Genomic DNA, 26,863 nt, shown 5'->3' with positions numbered 1-26,863 from the left:
CCTCACTGCACTGCAATTAACTTATACACTGGGCCTGCCCAGCCTGCCTATAAAGCCTTTCTTCCAAAATATACCAGATGTATTAAACAGAGGCATCATTTAGTAGAATTCTGTACTTCAAGACAGCATATGAAGAAAGAGCAATTGGTCCTCTGATGTAGATACCTCTCATTTCACATTATCACAGAAACAGTGCAGTTTACCAACTACTCCTTCTTTACAGGAAACTCGGTAGCTGTAAAAATTTTGTTCAGTTTGAAACATTTCAATACCTATTAATTCCAAAGATCCGAACACCATGTAGTTGTGGCATTTGGGGAATAAGCACACTCAGAAGAGAAGCTGTGTTAGGATGAAGTAAGTTGAATCGTACTTTGTTTAGAAACTTGTCAGAAAATATAGAATTGTTGGAGAAATTGTGAAAAACTTCCATGAAGATGTTAGGAGCCTTGCTTTACCTTGGTCAGGAGTTTCAAAAGGTGTTCCTTTTACTGCATGCAAAAATACATACATCCCCAGATTATGTATAATATTTGTTAAGGTCCAAGCAACAGGAACACTGAAGAAAGGAATGCTGAGTAAGACAACATGGAAGCAGAATACAACAGACACTAGTATGGCAGTATGTAAAAACGTGGATGTGTAACCGATGTGATTCTGCAATCTGTATACGGGGTAAAAATGGGAGTTCATAACCCACTTGAATCAAATGTATGAGATATGTCAAGAGCTTTGTAATGTTTTGAACAACTAATAATAAAAATAAATAAATAAATAATTGGGAAAAAAAGACAATATGGAGCAAGCCAACTCCCAATGCATATGTCAGCCACATACCCCGGTTGTTCATTACACGGGTATTTGGATTCACTTCACTGCGGGCAACTCCAACATTCATGTTTGCTCCGCCACCCAGTTCCCGGTGGCTGGCACTGCATAAGACCCGCCCAGTGGCAACCTCAGCTTACACTCATGCTTCAAAAGCCAAGTCTGCCCCAGCGCGGCACCTCAAGCCGTCACTGTCCTAGCGCACTCACTGCCCTTGCTGGTATTCTTAATAGCTGAAATTCTGACTGGAGTGAGATGAAATCTTAGAGTAGTTTTGATTTGCATTTCTTTAATTGCTAGAGATGTTGAACATTTTTTTCATATATTTGTTGATTGATTGTACATCATCTTCTGAGAAATGCCTGTTCACTTGCTTGGCCCATTTATTGATTGCATTAATTGTTTTCTTGGTGTGGGCCAAGGAACTGAACAAACACTTCTCAGAAGATGATGCTGTTGTTTTTTAACTTATTTCGTTTTATTTTAATGCTTTTATTACTCCACTATAGTTATACATAATAATTGGACATTCATTTTGACATATATAAACATTCATGGAATTTAATTTACTCCAATTTAGTACAGGTGCCTCCTCTTACCCTCCCCTCTACCCTATCCCTACTCTCAATCCTCTATTGGTCTACTTCTATTTCTTTCATTCTTTATCATTAATTGGAACATTATAGATACACATAAAGGTGGAAAGAACTGTAGTGTCTTTGTACAGACACATAGCATCATTTTGTCAGTCATTTCCCTTTATGCTGTTATTAAATGAATAAACATTGATGTTATGCACTCTATGCCTGTCAACTTAGGTTAATTATGTTTTGCTTTTTTAAAAAAAGTTCTCTTTTCAATCAATTAGGAGAAAAAGAGATAAACAAACCACGTATTTACAATTTTTCTTGTTACATATGCAGTTACCCTTGCTGGTGACCTTAATTTCTTCATGTAGATTTAATACCCAGTGTCCCTTCAGCGGGAAGACTTCCTTTAGTTGTCTTATAAGACAGGTCTAATAGCAATAACTCTTCTCAGCTTTTGTCTACACGAGGATATCTTAAATTCTTCTTTGTATTTTTTGCTAAAATGTTCTGTTTCATAAAATATTTTGTGATAATCAGAGTTGAACGTGCCTCATTTTTATTAAAATGACTACAACAGAAATGTTACCCTTTAAAGGGGCGAGTTTTATTATACTCACAAGGCTGTGGAACCATCCTCATTCTGTAATTTCAGGAAAGATTTATGAAAGCAAAAACAACTCCAGTGCCCGTTAGAACTCATTCCACACTCACCTGCCCAGCTACTTGCAACTTTATATTATGGATTTGCCTATTCTGGACATTTCATATAATTTATAGGAGCATACAATGTGTGAGTTTTTGTTTCTGGTTCTTTCACTTAGCATAATGTTTTATGAAGGCTGATATGTGATTCATATTTTCTTGCCAAATAATATTCTATTGAATGGGTACAACACATTATGTCCATCCATTCATCAGTTGATGGACATTTGACTTGTTTTGACTTCTTGGATTTGAGTTATTATGGATAGTGTTGCTCTGAACATTCCTGTACCAATTTTTGTAGAGACCTAAGTTTTCAATTCTCTTGGGTGTGTATGTAGGAGTCTAGTTGCTAGGCAATAGGGAACTCCATGTTAAAAGGTTTGAAGAAACTTCCAGACCCTTCTCCAAAGAAGATACACCATATGCCTTCCTACCAGCAATGTGTGAGGGTTCCCAATTCTCCACATCCTTGGCTATGCATGTTATCATCTAGTTATTTTATTGTGAATATATAAGTTAGTGTTAGAGATTATCTCATTTTGAACTTGACTTGCATTTCACTACTGATTGATGATGTTACTGTCTTTTCATGTACCTATCGGCTATTTCCATATCTTTCATGGAATACTGTCTATTCAAATATTTTGCCTTTAATTTGTGATTTTTTGCCTTTTGCTCTTGACTTTATATATGATGCATATAATTCCTTTGTCAGGTATGATATTAGCAAATATTTTCTTCCATTCTGTGGGTTTGTCTTCTTCTTCTTTAAAGAGAGCACCCTCTGGAGCACAGAAGTATTTGACATTGATGAAGTCTAATTTCTCTATTTTTCATTTTGTTCCTTGTGCTCCTAGTGTTATAACTGACAGTCCCCATTACCTAATCTAAAGTGATGAAAATTTCAAAATATGTTTTCTTCCAAGAAGATTATAGCTTTTGCTTTTATGTTATAATCTTTGACCTATTTGAGTTATTTTTAGTTTTTTTAAATAAAGGTGTGCAGCATGATGCTTTGCTGTAAGTATGCTTACTGAAATGATCAGTATGGTCAAATTAACACATCCAATTCTTGGGAGAGTCACCTTCTATGTGCATGTGCATACACGTGTGTGCACATGCATGTGTTGAGGGCACCCGAAAGCCGCACTTCTGGAATATTCCCACTATATAATACAATGGAATTAACTATAGTCATTATGCTGTACATTATTTCTCTAGACACTTTAACTCATATCTACCCATGTCCCCTACATCTCTAAATTGGGTACCCAGCATTCTAGCCTCACTTTTGATATCTCTAAGATTTTTAGAATTCACACATAAGTGATATGATGCCCTATTTGTCTTCTTGTGTCTTCTTATTTCACTTAGCATGATGTCCTCCAGGTTCATACATGTTGTTGCAAGTGCTATGATCTCGTTCTTTGTAAAAGCTAAATAAAGTCCATTGTGTATATCCCACATTTTCTGTAACTACTCACCTATTGACGGTCATTAATGTTTCTGTATCTTGAATATTGTGAATAGTGCCTCAATGCATATGAGTGCAGGTCTCTCTCCCCACCCCCTCGAACACTGATTTCATGTGTGTGTGGTGGTGGGGGGGTGTATACCCAGAAGAGGAACTGTGGGATGATATGGTCATTCTATTTTAAGTGTTTTGAAGAAACTTCATAATGTTTTCCATAATGGCCCTATTGGTTTACATTCCTACCATAGTGTATAAGGATTCACTTTTCTCCACACACTCCCCAATGCTTGCCATCTTTCATCTTTTGGATAATAGCTATCCCAACATCCTGACAGATGGGAGGGGATATGTCATTATGGTTTTCATTTGCATTTCCTTGAGGATCAGTGATGTTGAGCATTTTACAAATGTTAGCCATTTTTATGTCTTCTTTGGGAAAAATGACTATTCAGATTGACTGCCCATTTTTCCATCAGGTTGTAGGTTTTTTTTTTTCCTTTTGGGTTTTGTGAGTCATATATGTGTGTGTATGTGTGTGTATATATATATATATATATATATATATATATATATATATATATATATAATATATGCACATATGTATGACGTTTACCCATAATGAGGGATACAACACTATAAAATATCTACTTGATTTATAGAGACCAAAATCTGAGGTACATTTGTAGGAATAGATACTACTAGTGTGTAGAAAATTGGGAAAAAAACATGAAATTCGACCAGACTGAATTTATTTGGGCTCACTAAGCAGAGAATGTGCTTTAAAAGGTGTATCTTGAAGAATGAAAAAGTGTTTAACAGTTTGGTTGATTGGTTAGCTAAAACATAGATCAGGAGATTATCCAGGCCTGGGGTTGTGGCTCAGTGGCAGAGTGCTTGCCTCGCACATGTGAGGCACTGAATTCAATCTTGATCGGCCCATAAAAATAATTAAAGAAAATAAAGATATTGTGTCTATAACTAAAAAGTATTTTTAAAAAATACATGTTATCCACAGTAAACAAGTTAAAAATGGCATCCTTGCTTTGGTTTAGAATTTGAAGGCTTAGGAAGATTGGTTTGAAATGTTGGGGAGAGTGGATTTGTCATTTGAGAAGTGCTTACCCAGGGCCCAAAAGACATACATTTCACAGAACCTGTGAGAAATAAACCTATTAGGAGCCCCAGCAGACTTGAAGGGCTCTATCAGCATTCCTCTCTGTAGTCCAGATCTTACAAGAACTACAATCACTAAGTTGGAAAAGGTCAAGGCAATGGATCCCAGGGTGGCAGAGGCCAAGTGACAACACTCCACCAGATGAGCAAATAATTGTGTAAGCCAATTTCTTATTTAAAAAATAATATAGACAGCTAGGGATATAGCTCAGTTGGTAGAGTGCTGACCTCACATACTCAAGGCCCTGGGTTCAATCCCCAGCATCATGAAAACAAAAAAATAATGATATAGAGCCAGGTGTGATGGCACACACCTGGAATCTCAGCAACTCAGGTGACTGAAGCAGAAAGATTACAAGTTTGAGGCCAGTGTCAGCAACTTAGCAAGACCCTGACTCAAAATAACAAAAATAGTCTATTGATGTGGCTCATTGGTTAAGTGCCCCTGGGTTCAATCTTCAGGACAAAAAATAAATGTATGTTTATATGCTCTGTTTCTCTTGAGAACCCTAGTATAATCCAAATAATCAGAATAAGGTAACAAATTGTGCTCTGAATAATGCATGGTTTTCCAATGAAGCACACAAAAAATTTTCCCTACAACGATTACAATTTATTTAAGAAACAATGCTATAGTTTGAATGTTTTGTGCCCCCACAATAAACTAAATCCCCAATGTTACAGTGTTAAGAGTTCTGGTCTTGGGGAGTTGCTTAGGTTATGAGGCTTCTGCCCTCATGAATGGGATTAATAAACTTATAAAAGAGGCTTGATGGTGTTCTTCTGCCCTTTTTACTATGTGAAGATCCAGCAAGAAGGTGTCATCTTCAAAGCAGGAAACAAGCCTTCACCAAGTACCAAGTCAAACCGCAGCTTGATTTTTGGACTGCCTACCCTCTAGAAGTGTGAGCAATCTCTGTTGTTTATAAATTACCCATTGTAGGACATTCCCTATAGCAGCCAGAATGGAATAAGACTTGACTCTAATCTTTTTGCACCAGATATGTTTTGCTTTATCAAACATCCCCACTAGAGGGAGGCATCTGCTTAGATTATCACAGGCGTTATCTTGAGATTCTCATAATCTTGCCTTTGATAAAACTGAAATAAAAGGATATCCCTTTTTATTCCAGAACAATACATTCTTTGACACTCTCCATATATATATTTTCCTGTTGAATTTCCATGCTACTACAAGATCAATTTAGGCTTCAGAAGACAGAAATGAAATAATGTCTTCCTATCTTTACGCAGGGTTAACTGTGGAAGCTCATTTCTCAATGGCATTCATGTTTGAGAGGTTATCCTTCTTAGGGAGGAAGGGGTGGTGCTCAGGTTTCTGAACAAGGCCCTCAGCCCCAGGGGCTCTGGAGGGGCAATAAGACCCTTTGGGATAAAATTAATTGCTGTCTGGTTTGCCAGATATTAAAGCATTAGGTGCCCCAACATAGTTGACAATAGGGGGTGTCCTTGAAGCAGATGTAGTGGGATGTTCTTTTCTGTGTAACAGGGCAGCAGAATGTCTTCATTGGGCCTGACACATACTTCCAGGGACCCTTAGAAATTGATGATGTGTCTACTATTTACCCCTTCTAAGTAGAGTCAAACTGACAGGAATTTCTATTTCGGTTTTTAGTTTGTTTCTTTGTTTGATTGTTCTGTTTTTTGTGATGTTGAGGACTGAACCCAAGGCCTCACACTTGCTAGGCAAGGGTTTTACCACTAAGCTACATCCCCAGCCCTCTGGCTGCAATTTCTAAAGACCTGCAATCCCTAATCTATTTAAAGACCCTACTGCATTTAGTGCAAAGTTTCTGAGGCCAGGACCCCAAAGATGTCTCTCACAAAGTGAATAAATACAGCCAATAGAACTGGGCCCAGTGGCATATACCAGTACTCTCAGCTACTCAGGAAGCTGGAGCACAGGAACACTTGGGCCCAGGAGTTCAAGGCCTGCCTGGGCAACCTAGCAAAACCCTTCTCTTTAAAAACAACTACAAAAAGATGGGAGACAGAAACTCACTCCCAAGATTGAGCTCAAAGACATCCCGCCCCCTCACTGAAGAGAGGCTGCAACACAGCCTAAGTTAGTTTGGGTTCTTATGGCCCAGCACAGAGCCTACTAGAGTCTATTTATGGGGAATCTTGGGTGGAGTGGCCTATCCAGATAGGGTGCCTCTGTAAACAAGAGCTGGGCATCAGAGTGCTGGTCCCATTCATGGAGAGCAACCACATCGATATGTTCTAAAGCAGTTGGCATCATATCTGAATTCTCAATGAAATGTTGGAAAGCAGTTAGGAATTTAGTGGTGCTTCTCTTTTGGAAGTTCTCTTGCGATTCATGGCTTAGTGTAGCCTCCTTTGGGTTGGAAAGAGTTGAGGGGTTCATTGGGACTGTGATGTTTGTAAAATTTAGAGACCCACTGAACTATTACAATATTGTGTAATACAAGGTTGGCCTCCTGACTTCATTAAGAAGACTCCTGTAGGGCAAGAATTAACATCAAGAATCAGGTTTCTGAACAAGGCCCTCAGCCCCAGCGGCTCTGGAGGGGCAATAAGACCCTTTGGGAAAAAAATAAATTGCTGTCTGGTTTGCCAGATATTAAAGCATTAGGTGCCCCAACATAGTTGACAATAGGGGGTGTCCTTGAAGCAGATGTAGTGGGATGTTCTTTTGTCAATTGGGACACTGTGAGATGGTTTCAAACTAAAATGCTTCTTAGCAAAAGTAACAATCAGTGAGGTGAATAGAGAGCCTTCAGAATGGGAGCAAGTTTTTACCACATGCACACCACAGAGAGCACTAAACTCAAAAATCTTAACACCAAAAAGACAAATAACCCAATCAGTAAATGGGCCAAGGAACTGAACAGGCACTTCTTAGAAGATGATATACAGTCAACAAATATAGGAAAAAATGTTCAACATCTCTAGCAATTAGAGAAATGCAAATCAAAACTACTCTGAAGACTTCATCTCACTCCAGTCAAAATGGCATCTATCAAGAATGCAAATAATAATAAGTGTTGGCGAGGATGTGGGAAAAAGGCACACTCATACATTGCTGGTAAGACTGTAAATTAGTACAGTTGCATGAAAAGCAGTTTGGAAAACTGGGAATGGAACCAACATTTGATCCAGTTAGCCCACTGCTTGGTCTATACCCAAAGGACTTAAAACCTGCACACTACAGGGGTATAGCCACATCAATGTTTACAGCAGCACAATTCACAATAATTAAACTGTGGAACCAACTTAGATGCCCCTCAGTAGATGAATGGATAAAGAAAATGTGGTATATATACACACAATAGAATATTATTCAGCATTAAAAGATAATAAAATCATGGCATTTTCAGGTAAATGGATGGAGTTGGAGAATATAATGCTACATGAAGTTAGCCAATCCCAAAAAAACAAATGCCGAATGTTTTCTCTGACATAAGGATGCTGATTCATAATGGGGATGGCGGGGTGGGGAACATGGGAGGAATAGAGGAACTCTAGATAGGGGAAAAGGGAGAGAGGGGAAGGGAGGTGGTATGGGGAATGAGATGGACATTATTATTCTAAGTACACATATGAAGACACATATGGGGTGACTCCATGTTGTGTATGACCAGAGATGTGAAAATTTGTGCTATATATGTGTGATATGAATTGAAATGCATTCTGCTGTCATGTATAACAAATTAGAATAAAAATAAGAAAATTGGGGCCTCCACCATGGTGGTACATTTACAAAGGGTCTTGGCAGAAATAACATCTATGGAGCAGGGGGCTCTGTTGTGCCAGATCACAAAAATCCAAATAAGCAGGAGCTTTGCCCTTCAACAAAGGGCAGGGGTGTCCTTGTACTCATCACAAGGCTGAGTTTCTATCCCCCCATCTCTATCCACATTGCAAGTGCATAATCAGCCTCCCTTGGAGGATGACTCTGGGGGTTCTAGCCACAGAAAATTTGCACTGAGTCCAGTATGGCTGTTAACAGATTATGGATTTTAGAATCTGTAGAAATTCCTGTCAGTTGGTGCATCTTAGCAGGAGTAAGCTGTCGTTCTGAACCAACCAGTTGTGTCCCTTTTGGTGTCCCCATTGGACACCAATTTTGAGGAAATTGTGTATTTCAACCATTAATTAAGTTTTATTCTCCATCTCTTTCTCCTTATGTCCCCCTGATGATTTAATCTTTCTAATGTTTAACAAAAAAATTAGGGATGCTCTGTTTGCCCACCTTCTAGGCAGCCACTTTCCTCTCTAGGGTGTTCTATTCCAGTCAATCAGGAGCATCATCAGATCAAGTATCCTTGTTAGACTCTAGAAGTGCTAGGTTGCTTTGCTTTGTTCAAGAGAATTTATTCTGATAATGGCAACAGCAACACTTTATGAGAGACACCATAAGCAGGCTTGCTTCAAGTGGAGATAGTCCTTCACAGATTGGGCAATGAGGCGTCAAGGAGGGTGGATCAGATTATAAGATTGTTGCTTCCAACCTAGGTGATGCTCTAAGCTGGTTTTGCTGACATTAATTTTTGTAGCAAGGGAAGAAGACTTCCCCTTGTGACCACTAAGTGAATGGCTCATATCCAAACTATTACATCCTAATCCCAACAAGGGGAATAAGCTTATAACCAAAAATCAATGCTGCCACTCAGAGGGAAATATGATGAAGGCCTGCCGTCTCTCTATTGTGACCTCCTCCTGCTTCTGCCTTCTTCATTCTTCTACCCTATATGTTATTGAGGGTCTAACCCCTGGCCTGTGGTGCCAAAGAATTTGATGACTCAAACTAAGAGCTAAAATATTTCCTTCACCTCCTCTCCCAAGACCCCTTGGGAAGTTGGCAAAGTGTCAAAGAAATATAAATGTCTATCTAGGGTCCCTGAACTCTGTTGAAAGCAGCAGCTCATCAACATGTTAAAGTCCTAGTCTCATGCTTGGTAGGGGTTGGGGCCTTGCCAAATGATCCTACCACCAATGAACTAGTGGGGGATGATCCAAACCAGATGAGGTCAATTGGGACACTGTAAGAAGGTGTTGGCTGCTTACTATCAAACAGGAAGAAGTCAGAGGCCCCCAATTACAAGAAGGATCACTTGACACCACCAGGAGGTCATCAGGTAAGTGTCCAAAGAGAGAAGAAAAAAAATAGTTATTAATAAATACAAGCCAGTCTACAGATTTTTTCTTTAAAAAAAATAAAGATCCAGGTGTGGTGGCACACACCTGTAATCCCAGCTATTGGGGAGGCTAAGGCAGTAGGATCACTTGAGCTCAGGAATTCAAGCCAGTCTCGGCAACATAGATGTTGAGTACTGGAGGAAGTTACCCCTCCCCCAGACTCCTTGACTACCTGGAAAGCCCTTTGGAATTAACTCCATGAACAAAAGTGGGATTTCATAGACTATGCAGATGGCCCTGATAACCATCATACATGACAGAGGTTAATGGAAAGTTACTTCTTTCTATCTCTTTAAAAGAATGTTCCTAATAAAGTACAGGACCCCAAAACCAATACATTTCTAACTTCAGTCTCAGAACTGGAGGCTCTAGTCAACAAATGAGCCTCATTTTTATTATAAACTGACATGTATTCTCAACTAGTGGGTGAGGGTAGGGGGGCGGGGGGGGGGGGGCAACCCATAGGCCAATATTTTATTGGGCATTACCCAAGCAGGTTTCCTGGGTAGTGTTGTGATTATTGTATTTAAAGGAATGAAGCACGAGTTTTGTGGGGGTCATGCTATAATTAAGTAGTGGTCACTATGGCATATATGCACAGTCCATGTGGAGAAGGGGGTAAGAGGGATGAGTCAAGGAGGTCATAATCTAGCTGTCCTATAGGAAGTTGGCCACCATGATGCAGTTTATGAGGTAAATATTCATATCAACCACATTAGAAACTTGGAGGAAACATAGTATTGAAAACTGTTATTAAGGATGATGAAGCCTTATTTTTAGTATAAGAAAGAAACATATTTATGAGGCAGCATAAAATTGTAAGAATTCTCTATATTTGCCTTCCAAAATCGGTCTCTTATTCTCTAGTTGAGAAGGTGAGAAAACACTACCTTGCCAAGCTTACACCCTTTTCCTGCTAGATAACATCCCATGTGGAGAAGGGGGACACTACCTCACAATATCAACTCTGACATGATATGATTTTATAATACCAAGGAATTTAAAAGTGAAAAACTATGTTTTTCCTGCAGGAAAAAAAATATACAAATGTTCATTATCTTAGTAAAGAACACCATGAAATGCAGCTAAGATAAATTTGTTGAGTGGTTGTAAGCAGGAGGGCAGAAATGTGTACTTGAATTCAAAGGAAAGAGAGTATCCTGAGAACTGTGCTTAATTAGAACAGATCCCAGAAAGGCTGTCCAGAGAATGAAAATCAATGAAGCACAATGGCAAGGAAATAGAATGTGTTGTTACAAATTATACAACAAAGCTACATAAACTGAACAGTCAACATATATGGCATTCATTCATGAGATCTTCCTGATGCTAGGTATAAATACTTAAATGATAAATTAAACCAAAAAATGAAATTGTGCAACTCCATCCATGGAGCACAATTCACAATAACTAAATTGTGGAACCAACCTGGATGCCCTTCAATGGAAGAATGGATAAAGAAACTGGTATATATACACAGTGGAATATTACTCAGCATTAAGAGAATGAAATTATGGCATTTGAAGGTAAATGGATGGAATTGGAGAATATCATGCTAAGTGAAGTAAGTCAATCCCTAAAAAACAAAGGCTGGATTGTTTTCTCTGATGTGTGGATGCTGATCCATAATGGGGGTGGGGTGGGGGTGCATGGAGGAACTTTGGATAGGGCAAAGGGGAGGGAAGTGGAGGGAGGGGATATGGGGGTAGGAAAGAAGGTGGAATGAGATGGACATCATTACCCTAGGTACATGTATGAAGATACAAATGGTGACTTTGTGTACAACCAGAAAAATGAAAAATTGTGCTCCATTTGTGTACTATGAACTGAAATGCATTCTGCTTTCATGTATAACAAATTAGAACAAAATAATTTTAAATATGAAATTGTCATTCTACTTTTCCTTTATAGGAAATATACATGGATGAATCATTTCCCCATATGGTGGGCTGGGTAAGTGATTTTTTATTAGAAAGTTAGTTCATAGTTAATGGGAACTATGTTTACCTTTAAACATTTTTTAAAACACTGATGGTAATTAAGTAAAATAATATACAGGGAAAAGGCACTTTTTATGCACCATATCAAAGCCCAGGGTTGGAGCTGGGGCTCAGTGGTAGGCACTTGCCTGGCATGTGTGAGGCACTGGGTTCATTTCTCAGCACTGCATATAAATAAAGGTCTATGGGCTGGGGTTGTAGCTCAATGGTAGAGTGCCTGTCATGTGTGAGGCACTGGGTTCGAATCTCAGCACCACATAAAAATAAAGAAAATAAAGATATTGTATCCAACTATAACTAAAAAATATTTTTTAAAAATCCAATTAGATTGTGGTAATACTTTGTGGTAATTTCTTAGGGCACCTCTAGGAAATTGATATAATTGCTCTTATACAACATTATGGATTCCCTTTTGCCTTCTATATGAATTCCATATTCTCCATGGAGTTTCCACTTATTGACATACTATACTGAGAAAAGAACATAAGACAATGAGATGACAAAGAAAATCAAGTGTCAGCAGTCATATTCTCTAACATTAACCTGTACACAACTACACAGTTGTCCACACATGAAAGATCACCAATGACTAGAAAAATGCCCCAAAATGTAGTCAAAGTTTTGCCTTTGATCAACCAATTCTCAAGTCATGCAATTCAAAAATCTTTTCATAGAGTTTGGGGTTTAGACATTTATTTCAGATTCGTTTCATAAGTTAGAACAAGCAATGATTCTGGATCATGAGATTCTTCAACAAAGGTGGTATTAGATAAGGAGGTCCTCAAACAAAGGTAGTAGTGGTAAGGCTGGTTTCCCATTTATTCCAGATAAACAAGTTGGACAAGGAGAAACTCTTCTGCCTTCCATCTGCCAGTAGATGTGATGTAAGAAATCCTGGAAGCAATGATGAACCTGTGGATCCAGATTCCTATAATATAAGTGATAAGAAACATGTTTGAATGTTTGAATTGTTTCAATAATATACAGAGCCCAGTATACATAACAGTGAATGTTTGTATTCATTTTTAAGGTTATATGCTTTTATTAATTTATCAATAGTAAAAGAAATACTAGTAATTGTAAAAGAATTATACTGATAAGCATTTCAAGCTCTTCACAATAACTACTTTTGCTAAAAATTTAATGCAAGGAAAGTTGGCATCCTCAAAGGCCTTGTTAAACACTATCCTAAAATAATGAAAAATTATAAGGCTGGGGATGTAGCTCAGTGATAGAGTGCTAGCCTAGCATGTGCAAGGTTCTGAGTATAATCCCTGGTACCACAGTAAATCAATTGAAAAATGAGACTCTTTTTTTTTTGGTACCAGAGAATGAATCCAAGGACACTTAACCACTGAGCCACATCCCCCAGCCCTTTTTATATTTTATTTTGAGCAGGGTCTTTCTAGGGCCTCACTAACTGCTGAGGCTGGTTTTACTCATGGTCCTCCTGCCTCAGCTTCCCAAGTCGCTGGGATTACAGGTGTGTGTCACTGCACCTGGCTCTGAGAAATTAGACTTTATGATAAATGCACAAAGATGTATTCTATATGGCCTGAGCCTTGTATATACAACGTTTTAAGATGAATCTTCATTTTCTATATATTCCCATTTTCTGTATATTCCCAATATATAAGCTGTCCTGGGGAAAATACTTGAGCAGTTCTGAAGTGTAGACTACCTGGTGAAATTTTTAAGTATGCATGGGAGCTTTAGTCAAACTGAATATAGGTAGAAATGTAAAGTTTACAGGTTTGACCTAATGGTAGTTATGATTACAGAGGTCTACAAAAGCTTTGAGGATCATTTAGATGAGTGAAGATTTTCTTCATGAAAGGAAATATAGTTGTGATGATTAATTTTATGTGTCAACTTGACTGAGCTGTGAGGTTCCCAGGCATTTGTTTTAAGTGTGTGTGTGTGTGTGTGTGTGTGTGTGTGTGTGTATCTTGAATTTCTTTGTTTTTGTCCCTCTTATTTCCTTATCAGGTGATTTAAGATGTACTTATACTTTGTATCATATTATTTAAGTATTATTCATGTTAAATCATGGTATTCAAATTATGGAACATCAAGGAAAAGAGTAAATATGACTGAAAAATTTACCTCCTTTTTTGTGAAAGAATTTCATGTTTTTTGTTTATAAAGAGAATATTTATACAATTTTAGGTAGAATTATGACCTTGTTATTATCTTTATTTGGAAATTAAATATTAAAGATATGTATATAGGTACCAAATTAATAAGGGATGGATTTGGGATGCTTAATTTTATGTAAACTTGACTTGGCTATGGAATACCAGGATATGTGGTTATACATTATTCTGAGTATTTTGGGATGAAATCAACATTTAAATTAGTATACTGAGTAAAGCAGATTGTTCTCCCTAATGTGGGGTGGGTCTCATCTAATCAATTGAAGGTCTAAATAGAACAACAACAAAAAAAAAAAAAAAAAAAAAAACAGATTCTCCCCTAGTAAGAGAAAGTCCTGCAGTCCTGACTGCCTTCAAACTGGGGCATCAGCTTTTCTCCAACCTCTGGTCTCAAACTGAAACATTGGCTCATCCTGGGTCTAGGCCATTCAGACCTTCAGATGGGAACTACACTATTGGCTTTCCTGATTCTCAGGCATATTAAAGCCAGTCTGGAACTAAAGCATCCAGGATTTCCTAGGCCTCTAGCTTCCTGAGTCACTTTGCAGATCTTAGCATTTGACCTTAACCTTATCTCATATGTGAGTGTGTGTGTATGTGTGTGTGTGTGTGTGTATTCTCTCATCAGGTAACTTAAGATGCACTGACTATATCATAGTATTTAAGTATTATTTACTTTACATCATGGTCTTTAAATTATGGAACAACACACACACACACACACACACACACACACACGTATCCTATTGGTTCTGTTTCTCTGAATAAACCTGACAGTTACAACAACAGGCCCGACTTTTCAAATAATCACAATATCTTGCTCTTAAAAACACTTTACTTGTGTAATATATTCTGTCACAAAATATCTAGTGCAGTTTAATAAACTAATGCTTGAGTCTTTTCCCTACATGGAAATGATTTGCCTTGGAAAATCAAATTTGTAGTTATTTAAAGTTAAAGGGGGGCTGGTGTTATAGCTCAGTTGGTAGAGGGCTTGCCTCGCATGCACAAGGTCTTGGGTTCAATCCCCAGCACTACAAATAAATAAAGTTAAAGGTAAAATTGCCAGAAAGCCTGGTTCTCATCATATATTCCTTTACATCATGTCAGAATACCTGGGTTCCGTGTTACTGGAATTCTGTTCCAAGTTCTTCGATTTTTCTTTCTTTTTTGGCATTGCTTCTTGTTTTTACATTTAGGCTTTAAATTCTTCATTCTGCAATAATCATCACCATAAATGCACAGTTAACAATGTAGTTTCCAGGGGCTGGGGCTATAGCTCAGTGGCAGAGCGCTTGCTTAGCACGCATGAGGCACTGGGTTCAATCCTCAGCACCACATAAAAATAAACAAATAAAATAAAGACATTCTGTCCATCTACAACTACAAATTTTTTCAGTTGTAGTTGGACACAAAATCTTTATTTTATTTATTTATTTTTATGTGGTGCTGAGGATCAAACCTAGTGCCTTGCATGTGCTAGGTGAGCACTATACTGCTGAGCCACAGCCACAGCCCCCCCCCATTTTTTTTTAAATAGTGTCATTTCCAGAAAACTTTAGACAAAATAATAGGGGAAATAAATGGAACATTTTTCATTTCATGAGTTCTCAGGACTATAGCCATGACACTTAGAGCGAACACTGTTTAAGTTCAATTAAAGAGAGATATTGTTAACATCTTCCTTGCCCTTGGTTGTCAATGTTACCTTTTGATTCTAGAAGGCTACACATAAATCCCAAAGATGTTCCTTCTGTTTCTAAAAGCGATACATCTCCTTGTCTGGAATTGACTTTTGAGTATGTGGAACAACAAGTGTTTCCAGCTTTTCAGTGTTGGTGAGCCAGGGGAGGATCTGGCCCTGACAAAGCCATCAGATCTCCTCGTCCTCTTCAACCCCATCCTCTCTACCCACAAATCCCTCAATAAAATGATTTGATGTCCCCAAAAGTGCTTTCACTATTGATTCATTTAAATATATATCTGACCTTTAGAAATTATAAGTCTTTCAAATCCAAGTCTGAAGGAAGAGTGGATAAAACAAACTGGTTAATAAATATCTGGACTCAAATTTGAAATACTCTTGTTTTATTCATTAATACTGAAGTCCCTGAGAAATGTTTCATATTAGCTGATCCAAGTCTTCTGTACTCTCTTACTTAGTATAAATTTTAAACCCACCTCAGGGCATTCATGGTCAGTGAATGACCTTGTGTGCTAGTTCACTGAAAAGATGGGTGTCCTCCAATGTAAGTTTGTCTGGCTTTACTACTATACATGGGATCTGATACTGAGATTCTAATTTAGAACTACTGCCAAGTGTGGTGCTTCACACCTGTGATCCCAGTAACTTGGGAATCTGAGGCAGGAGGATCACAATCTCAAAACCAGCCTCAGCAACTTGGCAGGACCCTCTCTCAAAATAAAAAAATAAAAAGGGCTGTGGATGTATCTGAGTGATTAAGTACCCCTGGGTTCAATCCTTGGTACCAAAAAATTTTTTAAAAGGTCTTCTAAAAAAGAAAGGAAAGGATATGTGATAAGATTAAATTATCTGAAAACCAAATATATTTAATACTATTAGCCTTACCTTTTGAAAATTGTACTCCTTTTTGTTTAGTACTTCTCTCAACGTTTGCTAGTTGACACAAGACTCTCTTGAAAATTGAAAAAATATATATTAGGAAATTTATCATTTTTCAGGCTAGAATTTTTTTTCAGTGCTGGGGATTGAATCCAGTGGTGCTGCTCTAACACTAGCTATATCCCCAACCCTTTTATCTTTTTGTTTTAAAACAGGACCTTGCTAAGTCACTGAAGTTGGCCTCAAACTTGTGATCTACCTGCCTCGGCCGCCTGAGTTTCTGGGATTACAGGTGTACACCCCTATACTTGAGAGGTTGAGACAGGAGGATTTCAAGTGTGAGATCAACTTCAGCAACTTAGCAAGGCCCTCTCTCAAAATAAAATATAAAAAGGTCTGGGGATGTGACTCAATAGTTCAGTGCCCCTGGGTTCAATCACTGGTACCAAATTATATATATATATATATATATATATATATATATATATATATATATATATATACATACACACACACATACATACACACACACACACACACACACACACACACACCTTTGTGGCTAGGGCAAAGTAGCTAAGGAGGAAAACAGTGAGTGATGATGGAAGTATAACCAGATCTTGTTGATTGTTGGCTGTGGTGTATCGTTATTTTAAATTCTAATTTAAAGAAAAACATTAGAGAGTTTTAGGCAGGGAACTGAAATTATTTGAACAATAGATGACACTGGACTCACATATGTGTAAAACTAAAAGAAACACCAAGCCACTTGAGTTTGGATATTGAAAACTAAGAATGGTTTCTTTAAAATTCTTGAATTTTTGTGTGTAGGTCAACATGTACTTTTATAAAATAAAATTTCCACACCATTCTTCAGCTTCTTGGTCATAATATTTTAAGAAACACTTATTTATTTGACTCTCCTATTAGTTGAAGAAACTGAAACTAAGAGAAGTGAAATGATTGGCTCAATATCAGAGATGACTAGTTGATGAGGTCATAATGGCTTTATGATGCTGACCACCCTCTTATCACCTGGCCCCTTACCTCACCTTACACTAATGGTTTTAACAGAACAGAATCATAAGGACGTGGCACAAAGTAAAGTACTAAAGGCCAGTAATGACTGAACCTTAGGCCAGCTAACCCAAGTCATCAAGAGAGTGTGTGTCAACCTTGTGATCCATAAGAAAGTATAAACCAATATAAAGATTTGAAGGTAGTTCCCTCATCAAACTAACTAAGCTTTCAAAAATCATCTACAATAAGTATATGTTGCAATTAAAATCACAAAAGAATGGTATTATCATAAATAAGCTACTCACTTTTAAATATTACTTTAAGCCTGTTCTGTGTGTGCTATGGAGAAGAGAATATGTTACAGGAATTGGACAGCTCTAGGTTTCTCCCTTTAAAGACATGACAAATGAGTTCATGCTTGATCCCTCACAATAGCTATTTCAGTTAGGTATAAGTAAAACTACTTACCTAGAAGGGAGAGTACATTTCACAAGTCTCAGATCAGCCTTCAGAGAGTACAATGTAGGATGATAGAGGACCTTTCACCAGCAATTCATAGGACACACAAGATCACCTCAATTCTTTCCTAGCTCTAAGGCTTCATCAGGCTACTGTGATAGCCTTTAAAGGTCTTAGGGTACTGAAATAACCCTGTCTTTCTTTACTCTATGTTGAGCACTAAGAACAAAGCTAAAGGGGCTGGGGTTGTGGCTCAGTGGTAGAGCACTTGCCTAGTACTTGCGAGGCCCTGGGTTCGATCCTCAGCACCACATAAAAAAGAAATAAAACAAAGATATTGTGTACAAGTAAAAGAAGTAAATATTAAAAATGTTTTTTTTTAAAAAAAGAACAAAGCTAAGGTATTGATTGAAGCCTAATGGACACACTATTCCTACCAACCCTCCATGGAAGCAGTACAAAGTGGATTAAGACACATCAGAAAGTCTTGCTTCTAAAAATCAAGGAATTCATCTCTAGTTAAATAATGGCTTTGAGCTTAAGCTGGTTTGGGAGTGTTGGAACTTACCAACTTAAGTTGATCTTTCCCATTGCACAGAGAAGATTTTCACAATCATCATCATAATAATAATTAACAGCTATTGAGTATACATGGACACAATGCCTATACCAACAAAGAAAGTCCAGTGAGAGACCTACCTTTAAAGAGGAGCCTATTGTACAAAAGTGGTACAACAATCAAAAATACAACTGAGAATTGTATCACATACCTATAGGATGCTGTGAAATCAGCATCCAGCTTTCCTATGCGCTTGAAGTGAGTCCAAACTTCTGCCGGGTAGCACTAGCTGTAAATCACACTGTGGTGTGCTTACAATGTACTGTGACCTGAAAAATAAAACAAGTATTATTGAATACCTGAGCCACAGATATAAACTAATTTTTCAAAGTATAAATTCAGCATTTTTCAAAAAACCCAGTCTTTTTTTTTTAACTATTTAACCACCACCACCACTCAGAACCCTACTTACCACTACAGACCCTCAGGAGAAATAACCTCAGTCCCACAGTGATCTGGGTTTTATAGCAAGGAGTTCATTGTGATGTAATCCATTGTGACCACTTAGTGACTTCATGCTGTATTCTCCAGGCCTTCAGGTTTATGGTCAAAGACACTGATCAGCCTTTTCTGCTCACTTAAGTCATTGTACCTAAAGTCAATGAAATAAATAGCCTGTTGACCCTACATCTACAGATACAGATATGCCCTCCCACTCATAGCTTATTGATCCCAATAATAGTTACCATCCTGGCACCAGGTATCAAACAAGTTTGGGTTTTGTACACTACTGTTACTACAGCAGCTGTAAATGATGGGCTGAAGGGGCATCTCAGTGGTAGAACACTTCCCTAACATTCAGGAGGCCCTAGGTTTCACCCCTAGCACCACACACACACACACACACACACACACACACACACACCACAGTAGCAACAGCTTACAACACTGGAGTAAGCTATGTGAGAGGCTAATGGAAGGATCTGCTTATACATGCATTCCAAAAAGATTCATTTTATAGAAACATACACACTTACTACATGTGGCTATAGCCTCAATTTGTTCAGAGTATCCAGGGCCTTAAGCCATGCCCTCACTGTGTGAACCTTCGTGGAAATTCTGACCTTATCCTGGCCAATCTCTACTGCCAAACAATAACAACAAACAGCATCTCTTCAGAACATTGCTATTTATCAATAATAAATTTAAAGGAGAAAAGCAGTAGGAAGTACAGGCAGTGCCTGTCATTGCAACTTTCCTCCTCAGATCTCCAACTTTTTCACCTACCTCAGGTCTTTCCTCTAGTGTAGCCTTCTCAGTCAGGCCTTCAATGTACAATTTACTTGAAGGTACAAATTTCACACTCTCACCTCAGGGTCCCCTTTCCCTGCTTAGTCTGCTACATAGCTCATGTATATCCATCATGATGTCAATATCTTATTGGTTGTATTAGTATCTTATTGACTATTTTCTTAGTCTCCCTTACTAGAACATGAAGCCCATTTGAATAGTGACTCTTTTGTTTCTTTTATGGCTCTACTTTCAGCAGGAAGAAGATATCTCACACACAGTAGGTGCTTAGTAAATGTTTGTTGAAGGAATTAATGAAAGTCACATTTGGCCAAAAACCTAAATGTTCATATCCTTCCCAGATAGGACCTTGTTAACACTATAGAGTGCTTCTTTTTATTTCTTTTTTTTTTTTTTTTGGCAATTCTAGGGATTGAACCCAGGGCCTTGTACATGAGAGGCAAGTACTCTACCAATGGAGCTATATCCCCAGCCCTACAGTGTGCTTCTTTCAGAATTTCCTTCCACATATTTACACTCTGGTATGAGCTATCATTAAAAATTAATACCATACTCCTCAAAAAGTGTTGAATAATTTTACAATTTTTGAAAAGAATTATCTGACTCTAGTCCTACATGGAGACATAGCCAATCAACACCCCCAGCCCTACTTTTTTATTTTTGAGAGAGAGTCTTGCTATATTGCCCAAGCTATCCTTGAACTTTTGATCCTCCTGCCTCAGCCTCATAAGTAGCTGAAATTACAGGTGACTTCCATAATGACCCGCTAATAGTTGACTCTTTCAATTTTGTTATTTTCATTCATATTTCTCAGTAATGTATTCAAATTATTACTCTCAACTGTTCTTGTTCACTCTTTCTCATAGATACTTTAAAATAAAGCCAATAAAACAACATATGGAAAATTCCACGTACCCACCAAGCTTCAACAGTAATGAATAGTCAACCAATTATGTTTCATTTGCTATTTTTCACTGGTGTGTTTCAAAGCATATTCCAAGTCTCATATGCCTTCATGTATGAAATCTAAAAGACTATGCAATCCATAGTGTCTATTATAACTGTCAGATCAAGTGAGGCAGGCAGCGACCAAAGAAGGCAGATTTAAAAGGGCCGCTGAACAAGGCTTTATTGAGATATCACTCCAGGGCAGAACTCGATCAGACCCACAGAGGGGACAGGGGAAGGGTCTGAGGAGAAACCGCGTGGAAGCTCGACCAGACTGGACTTTTATGGGGCTTACAGCAGGAAGGGAAGGGCTTGGGACAGGAAAAGGTGTTTTTAGGGTCCCTTGTCCCGTTGGAGTTGGTCAGGGGAGTTGGCTGAACTCCAGGATTGGCCAGGGGGTCCTGCTGATTGACAGGCGTTAGTCAGGAGATCTCGCTGATTGACAGGCGTTTCCTCTGGCACCTGATTGATGTTCCTTTCCTGTGCGGGCTGCTTTGTTCTAAGTCGCCACCAAGTCCCCACTAAGTCGCCACCAAATCGCCGCCAAGTCACCACCAACAACCCAACAATAACATACATATGGATTTTAGAAAAAAAAATACTCTCACTGAATCAGACAAAAATTATAATTATTGTCCAATGGTTCATGAAACACAAACATCCAATTTCCCTGTTTGAAATAAATATACCTCTTAAATTTGATTTGTCCTTATTAGGACCCAAAGAGGTATTATAAAATAGTATTGATTCAAATATCTCCCATTCCTCTTTTAATACATAACAGCCCCCTTATTTGCCATGCCTATGATGAGAGACTGGTTTATTATTTGTCCTGTAAATATTCACTTTCTTACATTTCACTACAGAATATTTTGCATCCTTGTGCAAAACATGTTCCTTCATGAACAGAAGATCTTGCAGTTCAATCTATGGATTTGGTTTAATCAAGGTGCAATTTGGGGCAAGAATAATCATAGTAGATGCTTTGTACTCCAGTTCCATATGTTGCACTCAAAACATATACTTTGTATACTTTTGCTGTAAGTAGTAATCCATAAGCCACAGTATTCTCACATTGATTTACCCACATTGTGAAATTTCCCATCAATCTTTTCCCTAAATTTTAACAAATCTATGTGTTAATTATCTTATCTTTATTATTGATATATAATTCACATACCATATCATTTGTCCTTGAAAAATGTAGACATATCATTGTTTTTTAACATATTCACAAAATTGTACATCTATTACTACAACCAATTTTAGAACATTTTTTATCACCTCCAAAAGAAAGACTATATCTATTATCAGTCATTCCTCATTCCTTTCTCTCCTGGCTTCTGGCAACTACTAAACCACTTTTTAGGTTTGCCTATACACAAAACAAATATTGTTTGTTTCATTGAATATTGGATATTCACATGAATATTTCATGTGAATACCATCATGCTATATGCATGTGTCTACTGTCTTTAACATATTATGCTATTTCATGGTTAATCCATGTTGTGTCATAAATCTATCACTGTTATGGCTAAATAATAATTCATGGTGATTTGTGTGTGGAACTGGGAATCAAATTCAGGACCACTCTCACACCAGGCAAGTGCTGTACTATTGAGCTACACCCTCAGCCCAAAATAATAATTCATGGTATTAACAAACCACATTTTGTTTAAATACTCATCTGTTGGTGGAAATTTGTGTTGTTTCTGTTTTTTGGCCTTATGAATAATGTTCCCATAAATATTCAAGTTTTTGTTTGAATATCCACTTTCAATTTTCTTGGCTGTATAACTAGGATTGGAATCATGTGGTAACTCATTAACTTTTAATGAAAGCACCAAACTGCTTTCCCCAGTGCCTACATCATTTTTTTTCCCACAGCAGTGTATGAGAATTCCAAAATTTCACCACTATCTTACCACACTTGTTTTCTATTCTAGCTATCCTAGCAGCTGTGAAGTGGTTCATAGTTTTGGTTTGTATTTCTCTAATGACTAGTGATGATGAGTACTTTTTCCTTGCATGGAGAAAGCAAAAAGATTGGCATCTGGGAGCACTACACGGTGAATTCACTATGATTCACCTCGGCAAAGTCATTTAACCTCTGTGAATCTGTTTTCTAGCACAATGAGCAATTAACTGAATCTGTGTCAGTTCAGGGAATGCAGACAGAAAAATGGCTTTGACTTGGTTCTTTTTGTAGGGGAACAGCCTACAAAAAGCAGGACGACAGGGGGGGTGGGGGACAGGGAGAAATTCCAGAAAAGAGGCCCTGAGTTTCACAGCCCAGGTCTTTGCAGTATAATTCCTTGTGGGAGGAATTGGAAGCTCTTTCCCTTCCTACCTCCTACAAGGTGAAGTTTTCAACCTCTTCCTCAACCTACCCCTCACCAACAGAAAGCAGCTGGGATTCGTGAGATTTCTGGTATTTACCTGAAATGTAAAAAGTTATCTGGCAGGAGTAATAATCTCAAGGCCTTCATTTTCCTCCTTCTTTTGCTCTGACAATTTCCTCCAACCTTTGCCCAAACAGCAAGGGAATAGGTAAGAAAAAAGGGCTACAAATTAGAGCTGAGCCTAAGGCTGGAAGTAGCAGCTAGCAGGTGGTCTTGGGGTATGGGTTTCAGATGGTCATCAGCTGGGGAATTGGGTGGGTGAGGCTTGGAGGCAGGATGTAAGGAGGAGTTACTGGCAGTCAATGTCCAGTTGTGCTGCCTTGCAGGTTGATGCAGAGGCCATGGGTTTCTTAAAAATGGTTACACAGGACATAAGCAGGCATGACTTCCATTTTCTCTTGTAAGGTATCTGCATTTGTGGAAATTATTTTTCTTTAAAAAAAAAGAAATATAAAGTGGGGAGCCTGGCAGAGTGGCGCTGTCCTATAATCCTAGCTACTCAAGAGACTGAGGCAGGAGGACCACAAGTTCCAGATCAGCCTGGGCAACTTAGAGACCACCTATCTTGAAATTTATAAAGGAAGGGAGGGAGGGAGAGAGGAAGGGAAGAAATTGGCTGGGGATTTAGTTCAATGTTAGAGCGCTTGCCTACCCTGCACTAAGGCCTGGATTCAATTCCCAGTACAGCCTAAAAATAAAATTTAAAAAAAAATAGTGAAAATCAAGGACTACTTTGTTCATAGAAATAAAAAAGATCAACAAAAATATCTTGGAGGTCAATTGTTTAGTAACCAAATAGCCCTAGGCTACACAGGGCCTAGAGAGCTTTCTACATTATGGTTTAAAAAATGGAATCTTTGATTCCTCGGAAAGCTGGGAATGGAACCATCATTAGACCCAGCTATTCCCCTTCTCGGACTATTCCCAAAAGACCTAAAAAGAGCATACTACAGGGATACAGCGTCATCAATGTTCATAGCAGCACAATTCACAATAGCTAGAATGTGGAACCAATCTAGATGCCCTTCAATAGATGAATGGATTAAAAAAATGTGGCATTTATACACAATGGAATATTACTCAGCAATAAAAAACAACAAAATCATGGTATTTGCAGGGAAATGGATGGCATTAGAGCAGATTATACTAAGTGAAGTCAGCCTGCAAATACCAAATCATGGTATTTGCAGGGAAATGGATGGCATTAGAGCAGATTATACTAAGTGAAGTCAGCCAATCCCTTAAAAACAAATGCCGAATGTCTTCTTTGATATAAGGGGGGCAACTCAAAACAGAGCAGGGAGGAAGAGCATGAGAAGAAGATTACCATCAAATAGGGACAAGAGGTGGGAGGGAATGGGAGAGAGAGGGGGAATTGCACGGAAGAGGGAAGGAGACCCGCATTGTTATACAAAAATACATATAAGAGGATGTGAGGCAAAGGGGAGGAAAAAAAATAAGAGAGAGTGGAGAAATGAGTTATGGTAGATGGGGTAGAGGGACGGGAGGGGAGGGGATGGGAGGGGGTTAGGAAGGGGATAGGAAGGGCAGCAGAATACAACAGACACTTGTTTGGCAGTATGTGTAAACGTGGCTGTATAATCAACATGATCCTGCAATCTGTACACGGGGGAATAATAAGAATTCATACCCCATTTGAAACAAATGTATGATATATGATATGTCAAGATCAATGTAATGTTTTGAGTAACCAATAAATTTCTGATGTTTAAAAATAAATAAATAAATAAATGGAATCTTTGAGATCCAGCACCTGAGGAGACACGCAGCTGACATTGTCTTCGCAAGACACTTCCTGCAGTCTCAGAGCCTTCTATCGCCTGTTTGAAATGGCAACCCTCAAGGAAAAACTCATTGCACCAGTTGCAGAAGAAGAGGTGACAGTCCCAAACAATAAGATCACTGTACTGGGTGTTGGTCAAGTTGGTATGGCGTGTGCTATCAGCATTCTGGGAAAGTCTCTGGCTGATGAACTTCCCCTGGTGGATGTTTTGGAAGATAAGCTCAAATGAGAAATGATGGATCTGCAGTATGGAAGCTTGTTTCTTCAAACACCTAAAATTATGGCAGATAAAGATTACTCTGTGACTGTCAATTCTAAGATCGTGGTATTAACTGCAGGAGTCCGTCAGCAGGAGGGGGAGAGTGGTCTCAATCTGGTGCAGAGAAATGTCAATGTCTTCAAATTCATTATTCCTCAAATTGTCAAGTACAGTCCCGATTGCATCATAATTGTGGTTTCCAACCCAGTGGACATTCTTACATATGTTACCTGGAAACTAAGTGGATTACCCAAGCACCGTGTGATTGGAAGTGGGTGTAATCTGGATTCTGCTAGATTTCGCTATCTTATGGCTGAGAAACTTGGCATTCATCCCAGCAGCTGCCACGGATGGATTCTGGGAGAACATGGCAACTCAAGTGTGGCTGTGTGAAGTGGAGTGAATGTGGCTGGTGTTTCTCTCTCCAGGAACTAAATCCAGAAATGGGAACAGACAATGATAGTGAAAACTGGAAGGAAGTGCATAAGATGGTGGTTGAAAGTGCCTATGAAGTCATCAAGAAAAAAGGATACACCAACTGGGCTATTGGCTTAAGTGTGGCTGACCTTATTGAGTCCATGTTTAAAAATCTATCCAGAATTCACCCAGTATCAACCATGGTAAAGGGCATGTATGGCATTGAGAATGAAGTCTTCCTGAGCCTTCCATGTGTCCTCAATGCTGGGGGATTAACCAGTGTTATCAACCAGAAGCTGAAGGATGATGAGGTTGCTTACCTCAAGAAAAGTGCAGATACCCTGTGGGACATCCAGAAGGACCTAAAAGACCTGTGACTACCGAGCTCCAGGCTATAGAAATTGAAAACCTGAGCCTTTAGTCTGCATCCATGTACATGGGTCAGTTTGCTGCTTCTTTAATATGCGATATGGGTTACAGGATCAAAGCCCAGGCTCGTTTTAGTACTTGCAATAAGAGCTCTTGAACAAATAAAATTAACTGTTCTAGTGTGGAAAAAAAAATGGAATCTTTATTTGCATTTCTCTCCCTCCCTCCACCACACATACTTTTCTTAGAGATCAAAGTACTGGAAGGATACAGGCCTCAATTCAACAATCCTCTTCTCAGTGTGGGGATCATAGTAGGCTATCTTCCATTTTCTTATATAAACTTATAGGTGGAAGAGGAGTTATTCCTTTTTCAAAATAAAGGAAGATAGACAAATTGGTCAGGTGGTTTCACACCACCTGCAGCAGCCCTGGAAGGCCTCAAAAAAGGTGCAGGTCCCATAAAGAGCAGGGAGTGATAACTGCTGGGAGTGCCTAGTTTTGGGAACTAGCTTCACAGTCAAGGAGGGACCAATTAGAGCTTTAATGACCTTAGGAAAATGAATCATGAACTTAGAATTTGAAAGGGTACTTTTTGTGGTACTAGGGATTGAACCCT

At 38.5% G+C, this 26,863-nt stretch overlaps 1 protein-coding gene and 1 pseudogene across 1 annotated transcript; one reads left to right on the top strand and one right to left on the bottom strand.

Annotated features, from left to right (window-relative positions):
- Nucleotides 1-265: 265 nt before the first annotated feature.
- On the bottom strand, nt 266-908 carry LOC114084560 (ORM1-like protein 1). The gene is given in 3 exon segments (XM_071606351.1): nt 266-351; nt 354-593; nt 802-908. Coding segments are annotated over 3 exon segments (423 nt in total). The 5' UTR covers nt 899-908.
- A 24,362-nt stretch (nt 909-25,270) lies between these two features.
- On the top strand, nt 25,271-26,285 carry LOC114090482 (L-lactate dehydrogenase B chain-like; annotated as a pseudogene).
- Nucleotides 26,286-26,863: the final 578 nt, after the last annotated feature.

This window comes from Marmota flaviventris, chromosome X (genome assembly GCF_047511675.1).
Source record: "Marmota flaviventris isolate mMarFla1 chromosome X, mMarFla1.hap1, whole genome shotgun sequence".
NCBI lineage: Eukaryota > Metazoa > Chordata > Mammalia > Rodentia > Sciuridae > Marmota > Marmota flaviventris.
The sequence above is the reverse complement of the archived record's forward strand: the minus strand, read 5'-3'. Positions and strand labels throughout refer to the sequence as shown.